Here is a 20,166-nt window from a genome sequence, read left to right as displayed (position 1 = left end):
ACATCAAAAATATAATTAACTCAGTTAAAAATGAGCTGAATAGATATTTTTCAAAGAATACATGCAAATGGTCAACAAGCACAGGAAAAGAGGCTCAGTCTCAGTGTCAGGGGAATGCAAATTAAAACCAAAGTGGAATGCTATGTTTCACCTGTTAGAATGGCTACCATCGAAAAGACCAGAAATGACATATGTTGGCAAGGATATGGAGAAAAGGAAACCTTTCTAAGCTGTTAGTAAAAATGCAAAACGGCGCAGCCACTGTGGAAAGCAGTATGGAGGTTTCTCAAAATACTGGTATAACACCCTGCAGTCCCATTTCTGGGTATTCATCCAAAGAAACCAAAACCACTAATTTGAAAACACCAATTTGAACACGCAACCAGTGTTCATAGCAGCGTTTTTTACAACTGCCAAGATATGGAAGGAACACAGGTGTCCATCTACAGATGACTGAATAAAGAACATTGAATACTATTCAGCCATAAAAATAATATTTTGTCATTTGAGGCAACATGGATAGACTTAGAAGTTATTATGTTGAGTGAAATAAATCAGAGTTGGAAAGACAATTATATGATATCAACTATATATAAAATCTAAAAAATAAAACAAACTAGGGACTATAGCAAAAAGAAACAGGCTCACATATATAGAGAACAAACTGGTGGTTACCAGTGGGGGTAACAAAGAAGAGAGGGGTAAGATAAGATGGGGTAGGGGATTAAGAAGTACAAACTACCTTGTATAAAATAAATAAGCTGCCGGGATTTATATAGTGCAATACATGGAATATAAGCATGCGTGCTTAGTCACTTCAGTCGTGTCTGACTCTTTGCGACCCCATGGACCATGGCCTGTCAGGCTCCTCTGTCCATGGGATTCTCCAGGCAAGAATTTGGAGTGGGTTGCCATTTCCTTCTCCAGTGATAAAGTGTGAAATGAGTGAAGTGAAGTCACTCAGTCGTGTTCAACCCCTGCAACCCCATGGACTGTAGCCCACCACGTTCCTCCATCCATGGGATTTTCCAGGCAAGAGGACTGGAGTGGGTTGCCATTTTCTTCTCCTGGAATATAACCATATTTTATAGTAAATAGAAATGGAATATAACCTTTAAAGAATGAGTCACTATGTTGTATATCTGAAATTTACATAATATTGAACATCAGCTATATCTCAACAAAAAGAGAAAATTATATCTACCTAATATTAATAAAATACTTTCTTTTAAAATAGAGCCCCTCTTTGCCATTTCAAATACAGCTATCATCTTTTATATAAATGGAGTTAGCAGCTTCCAGAATGGCTTTGTTTGACTGATTTTTGAATAAGTATAATTTGTGTACTGATGAGATATTTTCTGACCAGAAATATTTTCCATGGATCTCAAAGTCCCCATATTACTTAAACTCCTTAGTTGGGCTTCCCTGGTGGCTCAGATGGTAAAGAATTTGCCTGTAATGTGGGAGACCTGAGTGATCCTTGAGTCAGGAAGATTCCCTGGAGAAGGAAATGGCAACCGACTCCAGTATTCTTGCCTGGAGAATCCCATGGACAGAGGAGCCTGGTGGACTACAGTCTATGGGGTCACAAAGAGTAAGGCACAACCAAATTCCTTAGATTGCTTAAACTCTTAAGGCCTCCTTAATATCATAGATATTTTTAAAATGTAAATATAAAAATTGATACATTGCAAGCAGAATTTATTTAGTTAGGTTCATTGTCACTGGGCCAAGGCTGAAGGAAAAGGAAAATTTCCTCCAGAGGCCTGAAAAATGACATTCATCAGTAAGGTGAACATGTTTTATGAATAGAATTCAGTGAAATTCCAACAATATTCACACAGAAAGTGTGTTCAGCTGTGAGTAACAAAGAACTAGAGGACATTAGTTTATAACATTTTTCAGGTTTATTTTATTTTATGTTACATAATGAGAAGTCACAGGACAGTAGTTTAAAGACGTGAGGTGAGGCCTCCGAGATTCTCCTTGCATTTTCCTCAGCTCAAATATCCTACACCCATTCTAGCGTGGAAAAACGGGTGATGTGCATATTTGGAAAGCAAAAATCCTCTCAATGTTTTATTAATCAGAATGATCATGTGACCACACAAGTAAGCATCTCTGGGAAATGCAAGGTGTTTTTTCCTTATACAGCCCACATGAAAGCTATTAAAAAACAATGTTTCAGACTTCCCTGGGGGTTCACTGGTTAAGAGTCTGCCTACCAATGCAGGGGGCATGTGTTTGAACCCTGCTTCAGAAAGATCCCACATGGCACAAGACAACAAAGCTTCCCTAAGGCAGCCACTGAAACCCTCATGCCGCAACCACTGAAGCGCACACACCATAGCTCCCAGGTTCTACAGCAAGAGCGTTCACTGCAACAAAGAGCCTGTTCAGTGCAGTTCAGTCATTCAGTCATGTTTGACACTTTGTGACCCCATGGACTGCAGCACGCCAGGCCTCGCTGTCCATCACCAACTCCCAGAGTTTACTCAAACTCATGTCCATTGAGTTGGTGATGCCTTCCAACCATCTCATCCTCTGTCATCCCCTTCTCCTACCACCTTCAATGTTTCTAACCATCAGGGTCTTTTCAAATGAGTCAGTTCTTCACATCAGGTGGCCAAAATATTGGAGTTTCAGCTTCAACATCAGTCTTTCCAATGAACACTCAGGACTGATCTCATTTAGTATGGGCTGCTTAGTACTCCTTGCAGTCCAAGGGACTCTCAAGAGTCTTCTCCAACACCACAGTTCAAAAGCATCAATTCTTCAGCACTCAGCCTTCTTCACAGTCCAACTCTCACATCCACACATGACTACTGGATAAACCATAGCCTTGACTAGACGGACCTTTGTTGGCAAAGTAATGTCTCTGCTTTTTAATATGCTGTCTAGGTTGGTCATAATTTTCTTCCAAGGACTAAGTGTCTTTTATTTTCTTAGCTGCAGTCACCATCCGCAGTGATTTTGGAGCCCAAAAAAATAAAGTCTGCCACTGTTTCCACTGTTTCTATTTGCCATGAAGTGATGGGACCAGATGCCATGATCTTAGTTTTCTGAATGTTGAACCTGTGGGCCACAATAAAGATTCAGCGGAGCCAAAATTAAAACATAAGCATTTTTTTTTAAAAAGCAATATTTCTGCAGTACCTTTGTCACACAGATTAGATGTTTAATAAGAAATGATATTGAGCTATCTAGGAAGTATTTTATTTTAAGCTCAGGCATCCAAAGAAACACAATGTTTGCTTTAGTGAAGATTAAAGAAAATCACTATTTTATAGTCACCATGTACAGATGGCTTAAAGCTCAACATTCAGAAAACTAAGATTATGGCATCTGGTCCCATCATTTAATGACAAATAGATGAGGAAACAGTGGAAATAGTGGCTGACTTTATTTTTCTGGGCTCCAAAATCACTGAAGATGGTGACTGCAGCCATGAAATTAAAAGACGTGTATTCCTTGGAAGGAAAGTTATGACCAACCTAGACAGCATATTAAAAAGCAGAGACATTTCTCTGATAATGAGTGATGTTGAACATCTTTTCATGTGTTTGTTAGCCATCTGTATGTCTTCTTTGGAGAAATGTCTATTTAGTTCTTTGGCCCATTTTTTGATTGGGTCATTTATTTTTCTGGAATTGAGCTGCAGGAGTTGCTTGTATATTTTTGAGATTAGTTGTTTGTCAGCTGCTTCATTTGCTATTATTTGTTGGGAGAATGGCATTGAAACATGTATAATATCATATAAGAAATGAATCACCAGTCTAGGTTTGATGCAGGCTACAGGATGCTTGGGGCTGGTGCACTGGGATGACCCAGAGAGATGGTATGGGGAGGGAGGTGGGAGAGGGGTTCAGGATTGGGAACGCGTGTACACCTGTGGCAGATTCATGTTGATGTATGACAAAACCAATACAGTATTGTAAAGTAAACTAAAGTAAAATAAAAAAAAAGTAGAAAAACAAACAAAACAAAACAAAAGCAGAGACATTACTTTGCCAACAAAGGTCCATCTAGTCAAGGCTATGGATTTTCCTGTGGTCATGTGTGGATGTGAGAGTTGGACTATGAAGAAAGCTGAGCGCTGAAGAATTGATGCTTTTGAACTGTGGTGTTGGAGAAGACTCTTGAGAGTCCCTTGGACTGAAACGAGATCCAACCAGTCCATCCTAAAGGAGATCAGTCCTGGGTGTTCGGTCATTGGAAGGGCCACCAATACTTTGGCCACCTGATGGGAAGAGCTGATTTATTGGAAAAGACCCTGATTCTGGGAAAGACTGAGGGCAGGAGGAGAAGGGGCGACAGAGGATGAGTTGGTTGGATGACATCACCAACTCAATGGACATGGGTTTGGGTGAATTCCGGCAGTTGCTGATGGACAGGGAGGCCTGGCATGCTGCGGTTCTTGGGGTCGCAGAGTCCGTCACGACTGAGCAACTGAACTGAACTGAACTGAACGGATGTACAGATGGTGTACAAAACAGCCCCCCATTAAGGACTCAGCTTAGACAAAAGCAGAGAAGGCAAGCAGGTGACATGTCATAGGGGATAAAAAGAAAGAAATGCAGGTATCCATTAAAGTCAACTTGTAAAGTTTTTATTTGCAAATTAATAAGCAAATGGTAAGAAAAGCACCCCACTTGAATAATTTCCTCGTTTGGAGCCATTAGTAAGTGATAGAGAAAAGGAGCAACATCATCCAGTTCCCATGATGTGCTTCTCCAAGATGACGGGCTTCAGAAAAACTAAAACTGACTTGTGTTTTGTTCAAACCTTCACAAGTGAATGAGCCTTCCAGACCTTCAGCATATATTTTAACTTTAGGTAGTGGGGTTGGATGACAGATTGTGGAGAGTTAGAAAATGGAATAGAAGAAATGTTGAAAAAATACCCAAAACTTTTTCCTAGTAATGATCCATTTCTCTTTTCATAGTATATTCTTTACTCAGTTCTATGAGTGATTCATCCTGCCTAGAGCAAACATAAATGAAAATTATTAGTGATAAACTGCTACTTATATAAAACAAAAAGAATGGCACTTTTGAAGGGGACAGAAACATTTTAAAAAGTTCAAGGGCTTTTCTGGCACTTTTCTCCTCATTTTGCCTGAAATCTATTAATCTTGATTTGTCACCACGATTCTTTCCTAGAATTTATCAGTTCCATAAGGGGATTGATTAAATAGCTGTCAGCAAATAGTACTCTAAGTGTAGATATCTTTGTTATTTTTGTTATTTGTCTAAATTTTTGTGATGCCTAACTGCTACATTAAAGTCACTGTCAATGAATAAATAAAAAGAAATCTGCTAAAAGGGAAGCAATTGTAATATGTATTGAAGACACATATACATCAAAGCACCTTTGAAATAAGGTCTATAGTATATCTTGTTTGGTTTTATTTTCTTTCAGTGATTGGAAATGATGGATTTTATATAATACTGAAAGGCCTAGCCCGACCTCAAACACAAATATATAAAAATCTGATTGAAGAACATGACTCTACAACCTCTTTCATACCTCAGAGTTTTCACAGCTTTGTTTTCAGTGAAGACATCAGAAACCCTCTGTTGACTGGAGTTGGTCACACAGTAAGAAATGAATATTTGCTCCTTCAATAAGCAATGATGTATCATTGTTATAAACTTTATCTCTTCCAGATATTTAAATTTACATATATCCAGTGTTACCTGAAATATTAAAGCTAATATAGCTTTTAAAAATTAAAAATTATACTGTCATCACAACTGGAGATGTGTTTAAAAAAAATTAATGTGGGATGCCTTCCACAACATACTGCCCACTGACTGGTGTTTTGTGGTGCATTTGATTACTGAGACAAAACCATTCTAATTGGATCACTAAATGAAGAAAGAGGGCTGTTTTGAGATAAGAGAGAGGGAGGGAGTGACTTAAGAAAGGGAACACAGAGGACAGAACGTGAAGGGCCTTTTAAGTAAAATTAAGAGTGTGTGCTTGTGCTGTCTGTCTCAAGAGCAATGTTAAGGTAATCAAAGGGTTGATTCTATTAAATCAGAAAGTCTCCACTGAAGAAAACACTTTGTTTATATGCAATGTTTGAAGACTATCAACTGGCTCAAATAAAGATTCAGATCTTTCTGGATACCTGGATACCCCTCATGAGGGTCAGCACTGGTTCAACTAGAACTGCAGCTCTAAAACCCAGTTTTGGATGTAGGGTGATCAAGATGCTCAGAGGAGTAAATAGCCGAAGAAACTAATTAAAATCAAATGATTTAGCACTAAGGATTGAAGTCAGGAAGACCTAGAATATTCTTAGATTCAAGAAGGATAAGCATAGATAAAGACAATAAAGACAGACATGGATAAAATATTAATTTTTTTTTTCAGTCATTAAGTCATGTCCAACTTGTTGCAGCATTATAGACTGCAGCACAACAGGCTTCCCCATCCCTCACTCTCTCCCAGAGTTTGCCCAAGTTAACATCCATTGAATTGGTGATGTTATCCATTTCATTTTCAGCTACCCTCTTCTCCTTTTGCCTTCAGTTTTTCCCAGCATCAAGGTCTTTCCCAATCAGTCAACTCTTCACATCAGGTGGTGAAGAATATTGGAGCTTAAGCTTCAGAATCAGTTCTTCCAATGAATATTCAGGTTTGTTTTCCTTGGGGATTAACTGGTTTGATCTCCTTTGCTGTCCAAGGGACTTTCAAGAGTCTTCCCCAACACCACAATTTGAAAGAATCAATTCTTTGGCACTTAGCCTTCTTTAGGGTCCAGCTTTCACATCTGTTCGTGACTGTTGTAAAACCATAGCTTTGACCTTGTGGAACTTTGTCAGTAAAGCGATGTTTCTGCTGTAATATGCTGTCTAGGTTTGCCATAGCTTTCCTTCCAAGAGGCAAGTGTCTTCTAATTTCAAGGCTGCAGTCACCAACTGCAATGACTTTGGAACCCAAAAGAAAAAATGAGACAAAAACATAGAAGTATAAATTGTTGATCACACATGAATGAGTAAGGCTTCTAAACTTCTATCTTGATTGGAATGGAAAAGAATGAACTCACTACTCAATGGCCACCTACTGTGTTGTTTTTCAGTCATTCAGTCATGTCCAACTATTGTGACCCCATAGACTGTAGCACGCCAGGCTTCCCTATCCTTCATTATTTCCAAGAGTTTGCTCAAAGTCATGTCCGTTGAGTTGATGGTACCATCCAGCCATCTCATTCTCTGTCACCTCCTTATCCCCCTGCCTTCAATCTTTCCCAGCATCATGGTCTTTTCAAATGAGTCAGCTCTCTGCACCAGGCCTCAAAGTATTGTAGCTTCAGCTGCAGCATCAGTCCTTTCAATGAACATTCAGGGTTGATTTTCTCTAGAATTGACTTGTTTGCTCTCCTTGATTTCCAAGGAACTCTCAAGAGTCTTCTCCAGCACCACAGTTCAAAAGCATCAGTTCTTCAGTGTTCAGCCTTCTTTATGGTCCAACTCTCACATCCATACATGACTACTGGACAAACCATAGCTTTGACTATATGGAACTTTGTTAGCAGTGATGTTTCTGCTTTTTAATATGCTGTCTAGGTTTGTCATAGCTTTCCTTCCAAGGAACAAGTGTGTTTTAATTTCATGGCTGCAGTCACCAACTGCAAAGACTTTGGAACCCTCCAAAATAAAATCTGTCATTGTTTCCATTTTTTCCTCATCTATTTGCCATGAAGTGATGGGACCAGATGCCATGATCTTCATTTTTTAAATGTTGAGTTTAAGCCAGCCTTTTCACTCTTCTCTTTCATGTTTATCAAGAGGCTCTTTCGTTTCTCTTCACTTTCAGCTGTTAGAGTGGCATTCTTTGCTTATCTGAGGTTATTGACATTTCTCCCAGCAATCTTCATTCTCAGTTCAGTTCAATTCAGTCGCTCAGTAGTGTCTGACTCTTTGTGACCCCCATGGACTGCAGCACGCCAGGATTCCCTGTCCATCACCAACTCCTGTAGCTTCCTCAAGCTCATGTCCATCGAGTCAGTGATGCCATCCAACCATCTCATCCTTTATCGAACGCTTCACCCCCTGCCTTCCATCTTTCCCAGCATCAGGGTCTTTTCCAATGAGTCAACTCTTTGCATCAGATAAACAAAGTATTGGAGTTTCAGCCTCAGCATCAATCCTTCCAATGAGTATTCAGGACTGATCTCCTTTGGGATGGACTGGTTGGATCTCCTTGGTGTCCAAGGGACTCTGAAGAGTCTTCTCCAACACCACAGTTCAAAGGCATCAGTTCTTCGGCACTCAGCTTTCCTTATGGTCCAACTCTCATATCCAGACATGACTACAGGAAAAATCATAGCTTTTTCTAGATGGACCTTTGTTGGCAGAATAATGTCTCTTCTTTTTAATATGCTTTCTAGGTTGGTCATAGCTTTTCTTCCAAAGAGTAAGTGTCTTTTAATTTCATGGCTGCAGTCACCATCTGCAGTGATTTTGGATTAGAATCTTAATTTTAACTTGTGATTTAGCATTTCACATGATATACTCTAGAAAGTTAAATAAGTAGAATGATAATATACAGCCCTGGCATACTCCTTCCCAATTTTGAACCAGTCCATTTTTCCATATCCAGTTCTAACTGTTGCTTCTTGACCTGCATACAGGTTTCTCAGGAGACAGGTAAGGTGGTCTGGTATTACCATCTCTCTAAGAATTTCCTGGAGTTTCTTGTGATCCACAGTCAATGCCTTTAGTGTAGTCAACAAAGCAGAGGTAAATATTTTCCTGGAATTCCCCTGCTTTTTCTATGATCTAGTGGATACTGGCAATTTGATTTCTGGTTCCTCTTCCTTTTCTAAATCCAGCTTGTACATCTGGATGTTCTCTGTTCATGTACTGCTGAAGCCTAACTTAAAGGATTTTGAGCATTACCGTGGTAGTTTGTGAAAGGAGCATAATTGTGTGGTAATTTGAACATTCTTTGGCATTGCCCTTCTTTGGGATGTACATGAAAGCTGACCTCTTCCAGTTATGTGGTCACTGCTGAGTTTTCCAAATTTCCTGGTGTATTAAGTGAAGCATTTTAACAGCATATTCTTTTACAATTAGAAATAGCTTAGCTGGAATTCCATCACCTCCACTGTCTTTTTTAGTAGTAATGCTTCCTAAGGTCGACTAGACTTCACACTCTAAGATGTCTGGCTCTTGGTGAGTGACTACACCATTGTGGTTACCCGGATCATTAAGACCTTTTGTGTACAGTTCTTCTGTGCAGACCTAATACTTTTTCAATCTGCTTTAGAAAAAAAGAATACCACATTTTTCAGAGCAGCTATAATTAGGGCCATTTCTTTGTTAACTTTATAGTAATCCACTCCAATCTTCTAGGATCAAGTTGTTTGCTTGTTGAGGGAAAAACTCAAGAATTTAATGAAATAAGATGGGACTACCAACTCTGAATCCTGAATTAGGTCTTTGAGGGCAGCAGTAATAGGTGTCATTCTTACATAAATGTAGTAGTGTTTTTGTTCCAGCTGATGTATAACTTGACAAGAAAATTTGTCTATGTTTAGGGTGTGTATCTTGATATTTTGATATATGTATTGTGAAGTGATCAGCACAATCAAGCTAATTAACATATCCATCATCTTATATAGTTAAATATTTGTGTATTTGTAATGAGAACACACTATCTATCCTCCTAGTAAAGTCCAAGCATACACTATTTTGTGTGTGTGTGTGTGTGCATATGTGCTCATTTGCTCAGTTATCTCTTACTCGTTGTGACTCCATTGACTTCAGCCCAACCAGCTCCTCTGACCATGGAGTTTTCCCAGCAAGAATACTGGAGTGGGTTGCCATTTCCTACTCCAGGGGATGTTCCTGACAGGAATCTAACTTGCATATCCTGCGTCTCCTGCACTGGCAAGCACATTCGTATTGTTGATTATATTCAGTTCAGTTCAGTTCAGTTGCTCAGTCGTGTCCGACTCTTTGCAACCCCATGAATTGCAGCACGCCAGGCCCCCTGTCCACCACCATCTCCCGGAGTTCACTCAAACTCATGTCCATCAAGTCAGTGATGCCATCCAGACATCTCATCCTCTGTCATCCCATTCTCCTACTGCCCCCAATCCCTCCCAGCACCAGAGTATTTTCCAATGAGTCAACTCTTCGCATGAGGAGGCCAAAGTATTAGAGTTTCAGCTTTAGCATCAGTCCTTCCAATGAACACCCAGGCCTGATCTCCTTTAGAATGGACTGGTTGGACCTCCTTACAGTCCAAAGGACTCTCAAGAGTCTTCTCCAACACCACAGTTCAAAAGCATCAATTCTTTGGTGCTCAGCTTTCTTCACAGTCCAACTCTCACATACACACATGATTATATTACTGTGTTGTATACTAGATCTTTAAGAGTTACTCATCTTGCATACAGCAAACTTTGTACCCTTTGATCAATATCTGTCCATTTTCCCTAGCCCTTACACCTTGTGGCTTCCCTTGTGGCTCAGCTAGTAAAGAATCTGCCTGCAATGCAGGAGACTTGGGTTTGATCCCTGGGTTGGGAAGATCTCCTGGAGAAGGAAAAGGCTACTCACTCCAGTGTTCTGGCCTGAAGAATTCCATGGACTGTATACTCCATGGGGTCGCAAAGAGTCGGACATGACTAAGCAACTTTCACTTTCACTTTATACCTTGTCACCAACATTCTACTGTCTTCCATGAGTTTGACTATTTTAGATAAAATATATATGTGAGATCCTATCTGTCTTTGTTTGGCTTATTTTACTTCAGTTCAGTTCAGTTCAGTTCAGTTCAGTCCCTCAGTCATGTCCGACTCTTTGCGACCCCATGAATTGCAGCACACCAGGCCTCCATGCCTATCACCAACTCCTGGAGTTCACCCAAACTCATGTGCATCAAGTTGGTGATGCCATCCAGCCATCTCATCCTCTGTTGTCCCCTTCTACTCTCCTCCTGCCCCCAATCCCTCCCAGCATCAGGGTCTTTTCCAGTTAGTCAACTCTTCACATCAGGTGGTGGCCAAAGTATTGGAGTTTCAGTCTCAGCGTCAGTCCTTCCAATGAAAACCCAGGACTGATCTCCTCTAGGATGGACTGGTTGGATCTCCTTGTAGTCCAAGGGACTCTCAAGAGTCTTCTCCAACACCACAGTTCAAAAGCATCAATCCTTCAGTGCTCAGCTTTCTTCACAGTCCAACTTTCACATCCATACATGACCACTGGAAAAACCATAGCCTTGACTAGATAGACCTTTGTTGGAAAATTAATATCTCTGTTTTTTAATATGCTATCTAGTTTGGCCATAACTTTCCTTCCAAGGAGTAAGTGTTTTTTAATTTCATGGCTGCAGTCACCATCTGCAGTGATTTTGGAGCCCCCCAAAATAAAGTCTAACACTATTTCCACCATTTCCCCATCTATTTCCCATGAAGTGATGGGACCAGATGCCATGATCTTCGTTTTCTGAATATTGAGCTTTAGGCCAACTTTTTCGCTCTCCTCTTTCACTTTCATCAAGAGGCTTTTTAGTTCTTCTTCACTTTCTGCCATAAGGGTGGTGTCATCTGCATATCTGAGGTTATTGATATTTCTCTCGGCTATCCTGATTCCAGCTTGTGCTTCTTCCAGCATGCTGTTTTTCATGATGTACTCTGCATAGAAGTTAAATAAACAGGGTGACAATATACAGCCTCGATGTACTCCTTTTCCTATTTGGAACCAGTCTGTTGTTCCATGTCCCGTTCTAACTGTTGCTTCCTCACCTGCATACAGGTTTCTTAAGAGGCAGGTCAAGTGGTCTGGTATTCCCATCTCTCTCAGAATTTTCCACAGTTGATTGTGATCCACACAGTCAAAGGCTTTGGCATAGTCAATAGAGCAGAAATAGATGTTTTTCTGGAGCTCTCTTGCCTTTTCGATGATCCAGAGGATGTTGGCAATTGGATCCCACTTAGCATAATGTCTTTCAGGTTCGTTTGTGTTGTCACAAATGTCAGAATTTCCTTCCCTTTCAGACTTAATAAATCCCATTGTTTGTGTATACATGGTATTTTCCACCTCCGTTCATCCGTGGATAAACAGATTGTTTCCATATTTTAGCTATTGTGAATGATAAGTCAATAAACAAGGAAATGCAGCTGTCTCTTCAATATCCTGTTTCCCTGTTTTTTTAGATGACAGCACAGAAATGAGATTCCTGGACTGTATGGTAGTTCTGTTTCAATTTTTTGAGGGATGATCCATGCATGCGTGCGTGCTTAGTCACTTCAGTCTTGTCCTACTCTTTGCGACCCTGTGGACCATGGCCTCCCAGGCTTCTCTGTCGTGGGATTCTCCAGGCAAGAATACTGGAGCGGGTTGCCATTTCCTTCTCCAATGCATGAAAGTGAAGGGAAGTCACTCAGTCATGTCCGATCCTTAGTGACCCCATGGACTGCAGCCTACCAGGCTCCTCCATCTATGGGATTTTCCAGGCAAGAGTACTGGAGTGGGGTGCCATTGCCTTCTCTGAAGCTTTTAAGCTTAATGTAATTCTGATGGTTGATTTTTACCTTTATTTGTACTTTTGGTATTGTGTCCAAAAAATCATTACCAAGACCAGTTTCAAGGAGCTTCTTTCCTGCCTATTTTTCTAGGAGTTTTGCAATAGAAGATCTTGTGTTTAAATCTTTAATCCATTTCAAGGTAATTTTTGTAGTGTGCTCTAAGATATGAGTTCGGTTTCAGTATGTGGTTATCTGGTTTTTCAAGCACTATTTATAGAAGAGACTATTCTTTCCCTGTTGAATTTTCCTGAAGTCCTTGTGAAATATATGTTGACTATATGTGACGGCATTTATTTCTGAGCTCTCTTTTCTGCTCCATTGGTATGTCTCTCTTTTTATGCTGATGCCATAGTGTTTAAATTACTATATCCTTGTAGTAAAGCTTAAAATTAGATCCTGTAAGGCCTCTACCTTTGTTTTTTTGTCTCAGTATTGTTTTGGTAATTCAGTCTTTTGTGGTCCCATACAAAGTTTCTGTTCAGTTCAAATTTTAGGATTTCTTTATTTCTGTGAACAATTCCACTGGAGTTTTGATAGGGGGCACATTGATTCTATATATGACTTTGTATAGTATAGACATATTTATAATATTAGCTGCTCCAGTCTATGAACATGGGATATCTTTCCCTTTGTATCTTCTTCAATTTTCATCATAAAAGTTCTGCAGTTTTCATTGTACAGATCTTTCAGTTCCTTGGCTATATAAATTTTTAATTATTTTATGTTTTTGATATTATTGTGAGTGGGATAGTTTATTTGTTTTTCAGGTGTTCTATTAGTATATAGAAATGCCACTGATTTCTATACATTGATTTTATATCCTAAAGCTTTATTGAATTTTTAAATTAGTTCCAACAGCTTTTTAAAAAATTTTTCTGCATATAAGATAATTTCACCTACAAATAATAAAACAGTTTACTGTGTCCTTTATGATTTGGATGCCTTTTACTTCTTTGTTTTAACTAATTGGTCTAACTAGGATTTCAGTATCATATGGAATAATAGTGATGAGAGAGGTATCCTTGTCTTTTTCCTGATCTCAGAAAAAAAGCTTTCAGTCTTTCACCATTGAGTAGGATGGTAGCAATGGCTTTGTCATAACAGCCTTTATTATGATGAGGCATGTTCCTTCTATACTCAATTTGTTGAAACGAAAGACTGGTATATTTTGTCAGATTTTTTTCTGTATATATTGAGGTGATCATATGATCTTTATCTTTCATTCTGAGAATGTGGTGCATCACATTTATTGATTGCATATATTGAACTATCCTTGCCTCCCAGGGATAAATTCCACTTGGTCATAGTGTATACTTTTAATATGCTGTTGAATTGGAGTTGATAATATGTACATTTTAACTATGTTAATTTTTCCTATTTGTGAACAAAAAATGTCTCCATTTATTTGTGCTTTCTTTAATGTCATTACTGTTTTATAATTTTTAGTACATATCTTTAAGTTTATTCCTAAGTATTTTATTATTTTTGTTCTTATAAATGCTTTCTCAATTTTTTTTGTATAATTTGTTATTATGTATAGAAAAGACACTGATTTTGTATGTTACTTTTGTATTCTGCAACTTTACTGGATTTATTTATTATTTATAACAAATTTTGGTGGAGTTTTTCAGGTTTTGTACATATAACATCATGTCATATACAAGCAAGTTATTTTATTTCTTCCTTCCTGATTTGGATATCTTTTCTTTCTTTCTCTCCTTTTGTTTTTTCTTTTCTTCTTCTCTTTCTCTTTGCACCATTTCTCTGCCTAGGATGCTAGTACTATGTTGAAGAGAAGTGGAAAGAGTGGGCATCCTTGCCTTCTACTAAATATTTTTAGGTTTTTATTGGTGGGTTGCTGTTAAATTGTTACTTCTGTGGGGGAATGAGGACTGGGTGGGAATTCCCAGCCTTCCTTCTTGCTGATGTCTATGATATTGTTTTGGTTTACTGTCTTGGCTAAGGTAGAAGATAGTAGGGAGAGGGAATTTCAGATTTCTACTTGATCTTCCTTACTGATAGCTCTTAGCACAAAGACCAAGAAATCAATATGGGGTCAATATCAAGTATCCATTCAAATTACATATTTAAAGTCCATGAAAGCTGTCATGTGGTGGTTCTATGAATCCAGTGGCACCACTGTGAACCAGACCTGGGCCAAGCTCAGTTTCTTTATTTTTTATTTTATTTTTTTTTCCCATTCTGAGTCTTTGTTGCTACATACATGGACTTTGCCTCTAGTTGCAGAGAGCAGAGGCCACTCTCCAGTAGCAGAGTATGGGCTTCTCATTGCAGTGGTTTTTCTTGTTGAGAAGCAAAGGGCTCTAGGGCATGTGGGCTTCAGTAGTTGCAGTGTGTGGACTCAGTAGTTGAGGACCCCAGGCTCTAGAGCACAGGCTCCATAGTTGTGGTGCACAGGCTTCATTGCCCCACAGCATGGGGGATGCCCCTGGATCAGGGATTGAACCGGTGTTCCCTGCATTGGCAGGGGGACTCTTTGCCACTGAGCCATGAGGGAAGCCCCCAAACTCAATTTTTTTATTGCATTCTCTATATTTTCTCACTGTAAAGATAGCAATTATGATACTTAATGTACCAGGTTTTAAAGTCTCTACCCTGAGTTTCAGAGTTCAACAGAGTACTTGCTGGGGTTGTATATGCAAGGTTATTTGGAGCTATCGTATCCTTATAATAAAATATTAAGTCAAATTCTTACCTTTTTCTGTTTTCCAACTATAGAAGAATAAGTTTTCCTTATATGCTACCATGGAGTTCTTTGGTTATATCAATTTAAGCTGATGATGAATTTTCCTAAAATATTATTTCCTTTATCCATTGTATTTATATCCCCCCAAAACAGTTATTCTTTTTGAAAATTTATTTTTAATTAAAGTATAGTTGAATTTCAACATTGTGTTAATTACTGCTGTACAGAAACATGACTCAGTTATTCTTTTCTATGGTTCTTAATACTCATCCCCAACATCTCAAAGTCTAAGATACTGTAGCTTCCTGAACATTGTCTTCTGACAATACCCTTGCCCTGTTCAACACCATTAAAAGTTTTATCAATTGTACTGCCACAGCAGGCCAGGAATTACCACTACTAATGTAATGGCTTTTTATTGCAAGCTGGCTGGCAACCAGTTAATAACTCTAAATCATTCTTTTTTCTAGTACTTATAGAATATTTTGAAAAAATAATATAGATAAAACCAGACAATTTTATTGCATGTCAGCAACTCTAGCGATTTTGTTCTTAAGTCTGCTGAAGAAAAAGTATGTGACTATTGCCTATAATTTAATTTGGATTGCTAAAAATATAAAGTATCCTAATGGACCCTGTTTCCTATAGAAAATGTGAGTTACATTTTAAAACATGCTATTTTTTGTCTAATATTGTTGACTTGCTTTTCTCTGTATTTATTTAAAAAATAAGCATTAAACATTATTTATGTTTGTGAGTTTTGTTGTTTTTCACTAAGCGTTATGTTTTATTTTTCCTCCATCTATTTGGCTTCTTTAACACTATTTGCTTTTTTTATTGTGTTGTATCAGAGAAAAGCCTCTTGAAGAAAGTGAAAGTGGGGAGTGAAAAAGTTGGCTTAAAGCTCAACATTCAGAAAACAAAGATCATGGCATCTGGTCCCATCACTTCATGGGAAACAGATGGCAAAACAGTGGAAACAGTGTCAGACTATTTTTTTGGGCTCCAAAATCACTGCAGATGGTGACTGCAGCCATGAAATCAAAAGACGCTTACTCCTTGGAAGGAAAGTTATGACAAACCTAGATAGCATATTCAAAAGCAGAGACATTACTTTGCCAACAAAGGTCTGTCTAGTCAGGGCTATGGTTTTTCCAGTGGTCACGTGTGGATGTGAGAGTTGGACTGTGAAGAAAGCTGAGCGCCAGAGAATTGATGCTTTTGAACTGTGGTGTTGGCGAAGACTCCTCAGAGTCCCTTGGACTGCAAGGAGATCCAGCCAGTCCATCCTAAAGGAGATCAGCCCTGGGATTTCTTTGGAAGGAATGATACTAAAGCTGAAGCTCCAGTACTTTGGCCACCTCATGCAAAGAGTTGACTCATTGGAAAAGACTCTGATGCTGGGAGGGATTGGGGGCAGCAGGAGAAGGGACGACAGAGGATGAGATGGCTGGATGGCATCGCTGACTCGATGGACATGAGTCTGAGTGAACTCCGGGAGTTGGTGATGGACAGGGAGGCCTGGCGTGCTGCGGTTCATGGGGTCACAAAGAGTTGGATACGACTGAGCGACTGAACTGAACTGAACTGATCAGCGAATCACATAAAAAAAGAGAAGTAATACTATCTTAACTCTTTAACTTAAAATTTTGTAAACAAGTGGGCATTATCTGAGTATAATGAGCATAAAGTAAAAAGCATTCAGTCAAAGAATCAAATACATTTTTTATGAGATGCAAACATATTATACTTATTCCCTGTTACAGATCTAAATTTGACTAAAAGAAATGGTAAAGTACAAATAACAATTTTTGTTTTTGTTTTTCTTGATATTGATTTATATAGTAAGGCAAATTTGTTTTGTGGTGGCTCAGACAGTAAAGAATCTGCCTGCAGCATGGGAGACCTGGGGTCTGATCCCTGGGTTTGGATCATCCCCTGGAGAAGGGAAAGACTACCCATCCAGTATTCTTGCCTGGAGAATTCCCATAGACAGAAGAGCCTGGAGAGGGCTGCAGTCCACAGGGCTGCAAAGAGTCGGACATGACTGAGCGCGTAAGCACATCACATGTAAGGAAAAGAGAGAAAAAAACATTCATTTACAAGATCATCAGTAAGGATCCTAAGTAATTTTAAAATCTTTAGTTTGTTTTTAATTAGTTCCACAATTTTTCAAAGAACAATCATAAAGAAAATCAAGTTTCCTTAGAGTCAACTCAGGTATGATATGGTGTATTTTAACACAAACATACACACACACACTTTGCATTTTATACCTTATTTTGTATTTTATACTTTATATGCCCCTGAAATTGATATATATTTGATTACACTGGTATTTTTATTAAGATGTATTTTTAACACGATAACATTTAGCGACATTATACAAGAAATTTTTAAATGGAAGCTCTTTATTACAAAAAATAACTTTATAGCTTATTAGTAGAGCTTTTCTTTGAACAATAAACATTTGAAGACATGTGGAATGAAAATCCTTTGATAAATGTATATTGAACAATTTGGACTGAGTAGGCGGAGCCTGGTGGGCAGCCGTCTATGGGGTTGCACAGAGTCGGATCCGACTGAAGCGACTTAGTAGTAATAGGGTAAAATTACGAAAGAGCTTTAATATTTTTAATAACAAAGCTTTAAAACAATCTGTGTAGTAGTAATTTTCCATGCTCTCTGGATGAAATCTCAGTCAGATTCCTAGTTATTAACAAGTAGCCTCATTTTTAGATATTAAAATTTGCAGTCTTGTCTTCATATCAAAATTTCAAACTCTCACGCTTGACAACACAACTTGCATCTTATTAAGCTATAATTCTGCAGTGGGGGAAGGAGTTCACGATAGTTTATTACCCCTTTCTTACTCTGCATCCTCTTCTATTCACTAACTGCTTTTTCTGCTCCTTTCAGAGGATCAGGAAGGAAGGGAGAATGAATATTAGAGGTGAATTTATGGTTACCGTCAGTGATTTGGTGTCTAAACGCAATCTTTTGTATGTCTTTCCTTCTGTAACTCCCTTGAAAGGTAATGTCTTGTGAATGCATGCTCAGTTTTGTCTGATTCTTTGTGACCCAATGAACTGTAACCTGCCAGGCTCCTCTGTCCCACGGTATTTTTGAGGCAAGAATACTGGAGTGGGTTTTTATTTGGTTGACCCGTATCTCTGTGTTTCCTGCATTGACAGGCAGATTCTTTACCACTTGAGCCATCTGGGAAGCCCACTGTCTTGTACAGTGAGTTATTTAATACAACTTTTGTCCCTGGCTTCATGCAGTGGAGATCACAGAAGTCTTTTGAATCAACTCGCCACTTCAGGCAGATCCCCAGGTTTGCTCCCTTTGCAGAGAGTTCCACACTCTTTAACTCTGGTGAGTCCACCTAGCTGATGGGAGAGGGAGAGCCACACACTTAGCCCATCAGCTTCCTGTCTTCTTGTGACTGAACTCAAGTTTGGCTGCCCACTGATCAACCAGTCAGTACTCACAAGGTAGGTGAACGGTTGCTTTCTCAGAGAAAGGAGAACTTGCTTTCTCAGAGTTCTAGCAACCTGGGGAGAAGGTAGATTTGTGCTCCAGATCAACTCGGAAGAGTCTGCTTGGCTATGACTGCTTTTGGAGTCTCAGTGAATCATCCAGGTGGGAGGTTGGGTTCTGTGTCATTTCCGCTTGCATGCAGACTGGCTGACTCCTGCTGATCTTTCTTCAGATGCTAGCTTGCCCACGTGATCTGCCTGCAGGATTGCTAATGAGGCTACTGGGAGTAGAGAGCTAGTCATTTTCTTACTCCTTAATCCTTCATTCTTATTTCTTTCGATCTGGGAAAAGAATCAACAGGTTAGCAAGGCACTGTGTGCGTTCAATGGAGAATAAGTTAGGAGTTAGGTTAAATTATCCAGTGATCTCATTCCTATAATGAAGTTCTTTTAAGGCCACAGAGGAACAGAAGCAGGCAGACAGGAAAGGGGCAGAAAGAGCTGCTTTCAGTCCTCACTTTGAGCTTTGGGCAAAGGGAAGGAGGAGGAATGGAGATGACTGCAGGACTCTGACAGCTCTCACTACACAGACCTCTCTGTCTTTTCCATCAGTACTGTGATCTCAGTTTACAGTCTCTCAAGGCGGAAAATGAGCTAAAGTTCACAAAATCAATTTTATGATTGATAAATCTCTATGCAAGTTCTACACATTTTGATTTCTAATACTCTGAAGCAACAGGAAAAGTCACTTTCACTGTAGGGAAACTACCCAGAGCACTCTGTTACATAAATATCCATTCAATCTTTATTATGTGTGCATATATAGTCTACTTTATATCACTTAAATTTCTATAAATAAAAGTTTAACATCTTAGAATAATTGAAAATATTGCACTTAATATTATATGTGTTTTAGGTATAACACATCTTATGTAATGATATATCCTGTTAGAATATATCTATATGAATATAATAGGATGTTGTGTGTACACATAAAAATACATATAACACATAGAATGGAATAGATTATATATATTTCCACATGAAATCTTACATATAAAATTATTTATTAATTTTCTTGAAACTCCCCCGTCTGACAAAAACTGGGATATTGAAATATATCTATATTACTTATGGGTTTTGCCACACAAAAAATCAATTTCAACAAGATAGTTTCTCAGAGTAAAAACGTTTTTTCATTGTGTGTGTGTTTATGCATGCTAAAAATTCAGTTAAATCAACTAGTTTTATTAAGCAGTTATTATGTAAATATTTTTAAGTGCTGTGTTGAGTATACAATATAATCTTAAAATGGTTAGAGATATAAATTTTGAAACTGTCTACATAGAAATGTGATATTAAATCCATAAGATAGATAAAATCTTCAGGAAAATAGTATTGAAAAGAAAGAGCTGAACTCAAGG

At 38.6% G+C, this 20,166-nt stretch overlaps 1 protein-coding gene across 1 annotated transcript in view; it reads left to right on the top strand.

Moving 5' to 3' along the window:
* CNBD1 (cyclic nucleotide binding domain containing 1) overlaps positions 1-20,166 on the top strand; it is a 490,840-nt gene that overhangs the window by 281,388 nt on the left and 189,286 nt on the right. The window contains exon 7 of the mRNA XM_052651586.1: positions 5,425-5,595. Coding sequence (XP_052507546.1) covers positions 5,425-5,595 — 171 coding nt within the window. The remainder of the gene's footprint in view (positions 1-5,424; positions 5,596-20,166) is intronic.

Source organism: Budorcas taxicolor, chromosome 14 (genome assembly GCF_023091745.1).
Source record: "Budorcas taxicolor isolate Tak-1 chromosome 14, Takin1.1, whole genome shotgun sequence".
In the NCBI taxonomy this organism is placed as follows: domain Eukaryota; kingdom Metazoa; phylum Chordata; class Mammalia; order Artiodactyla; family Bovidae; genus Budorcas; species Budorcas taxicolor.
This window is presented reverse-complemented; position numbering and strand designations above follow the sequence as displayed.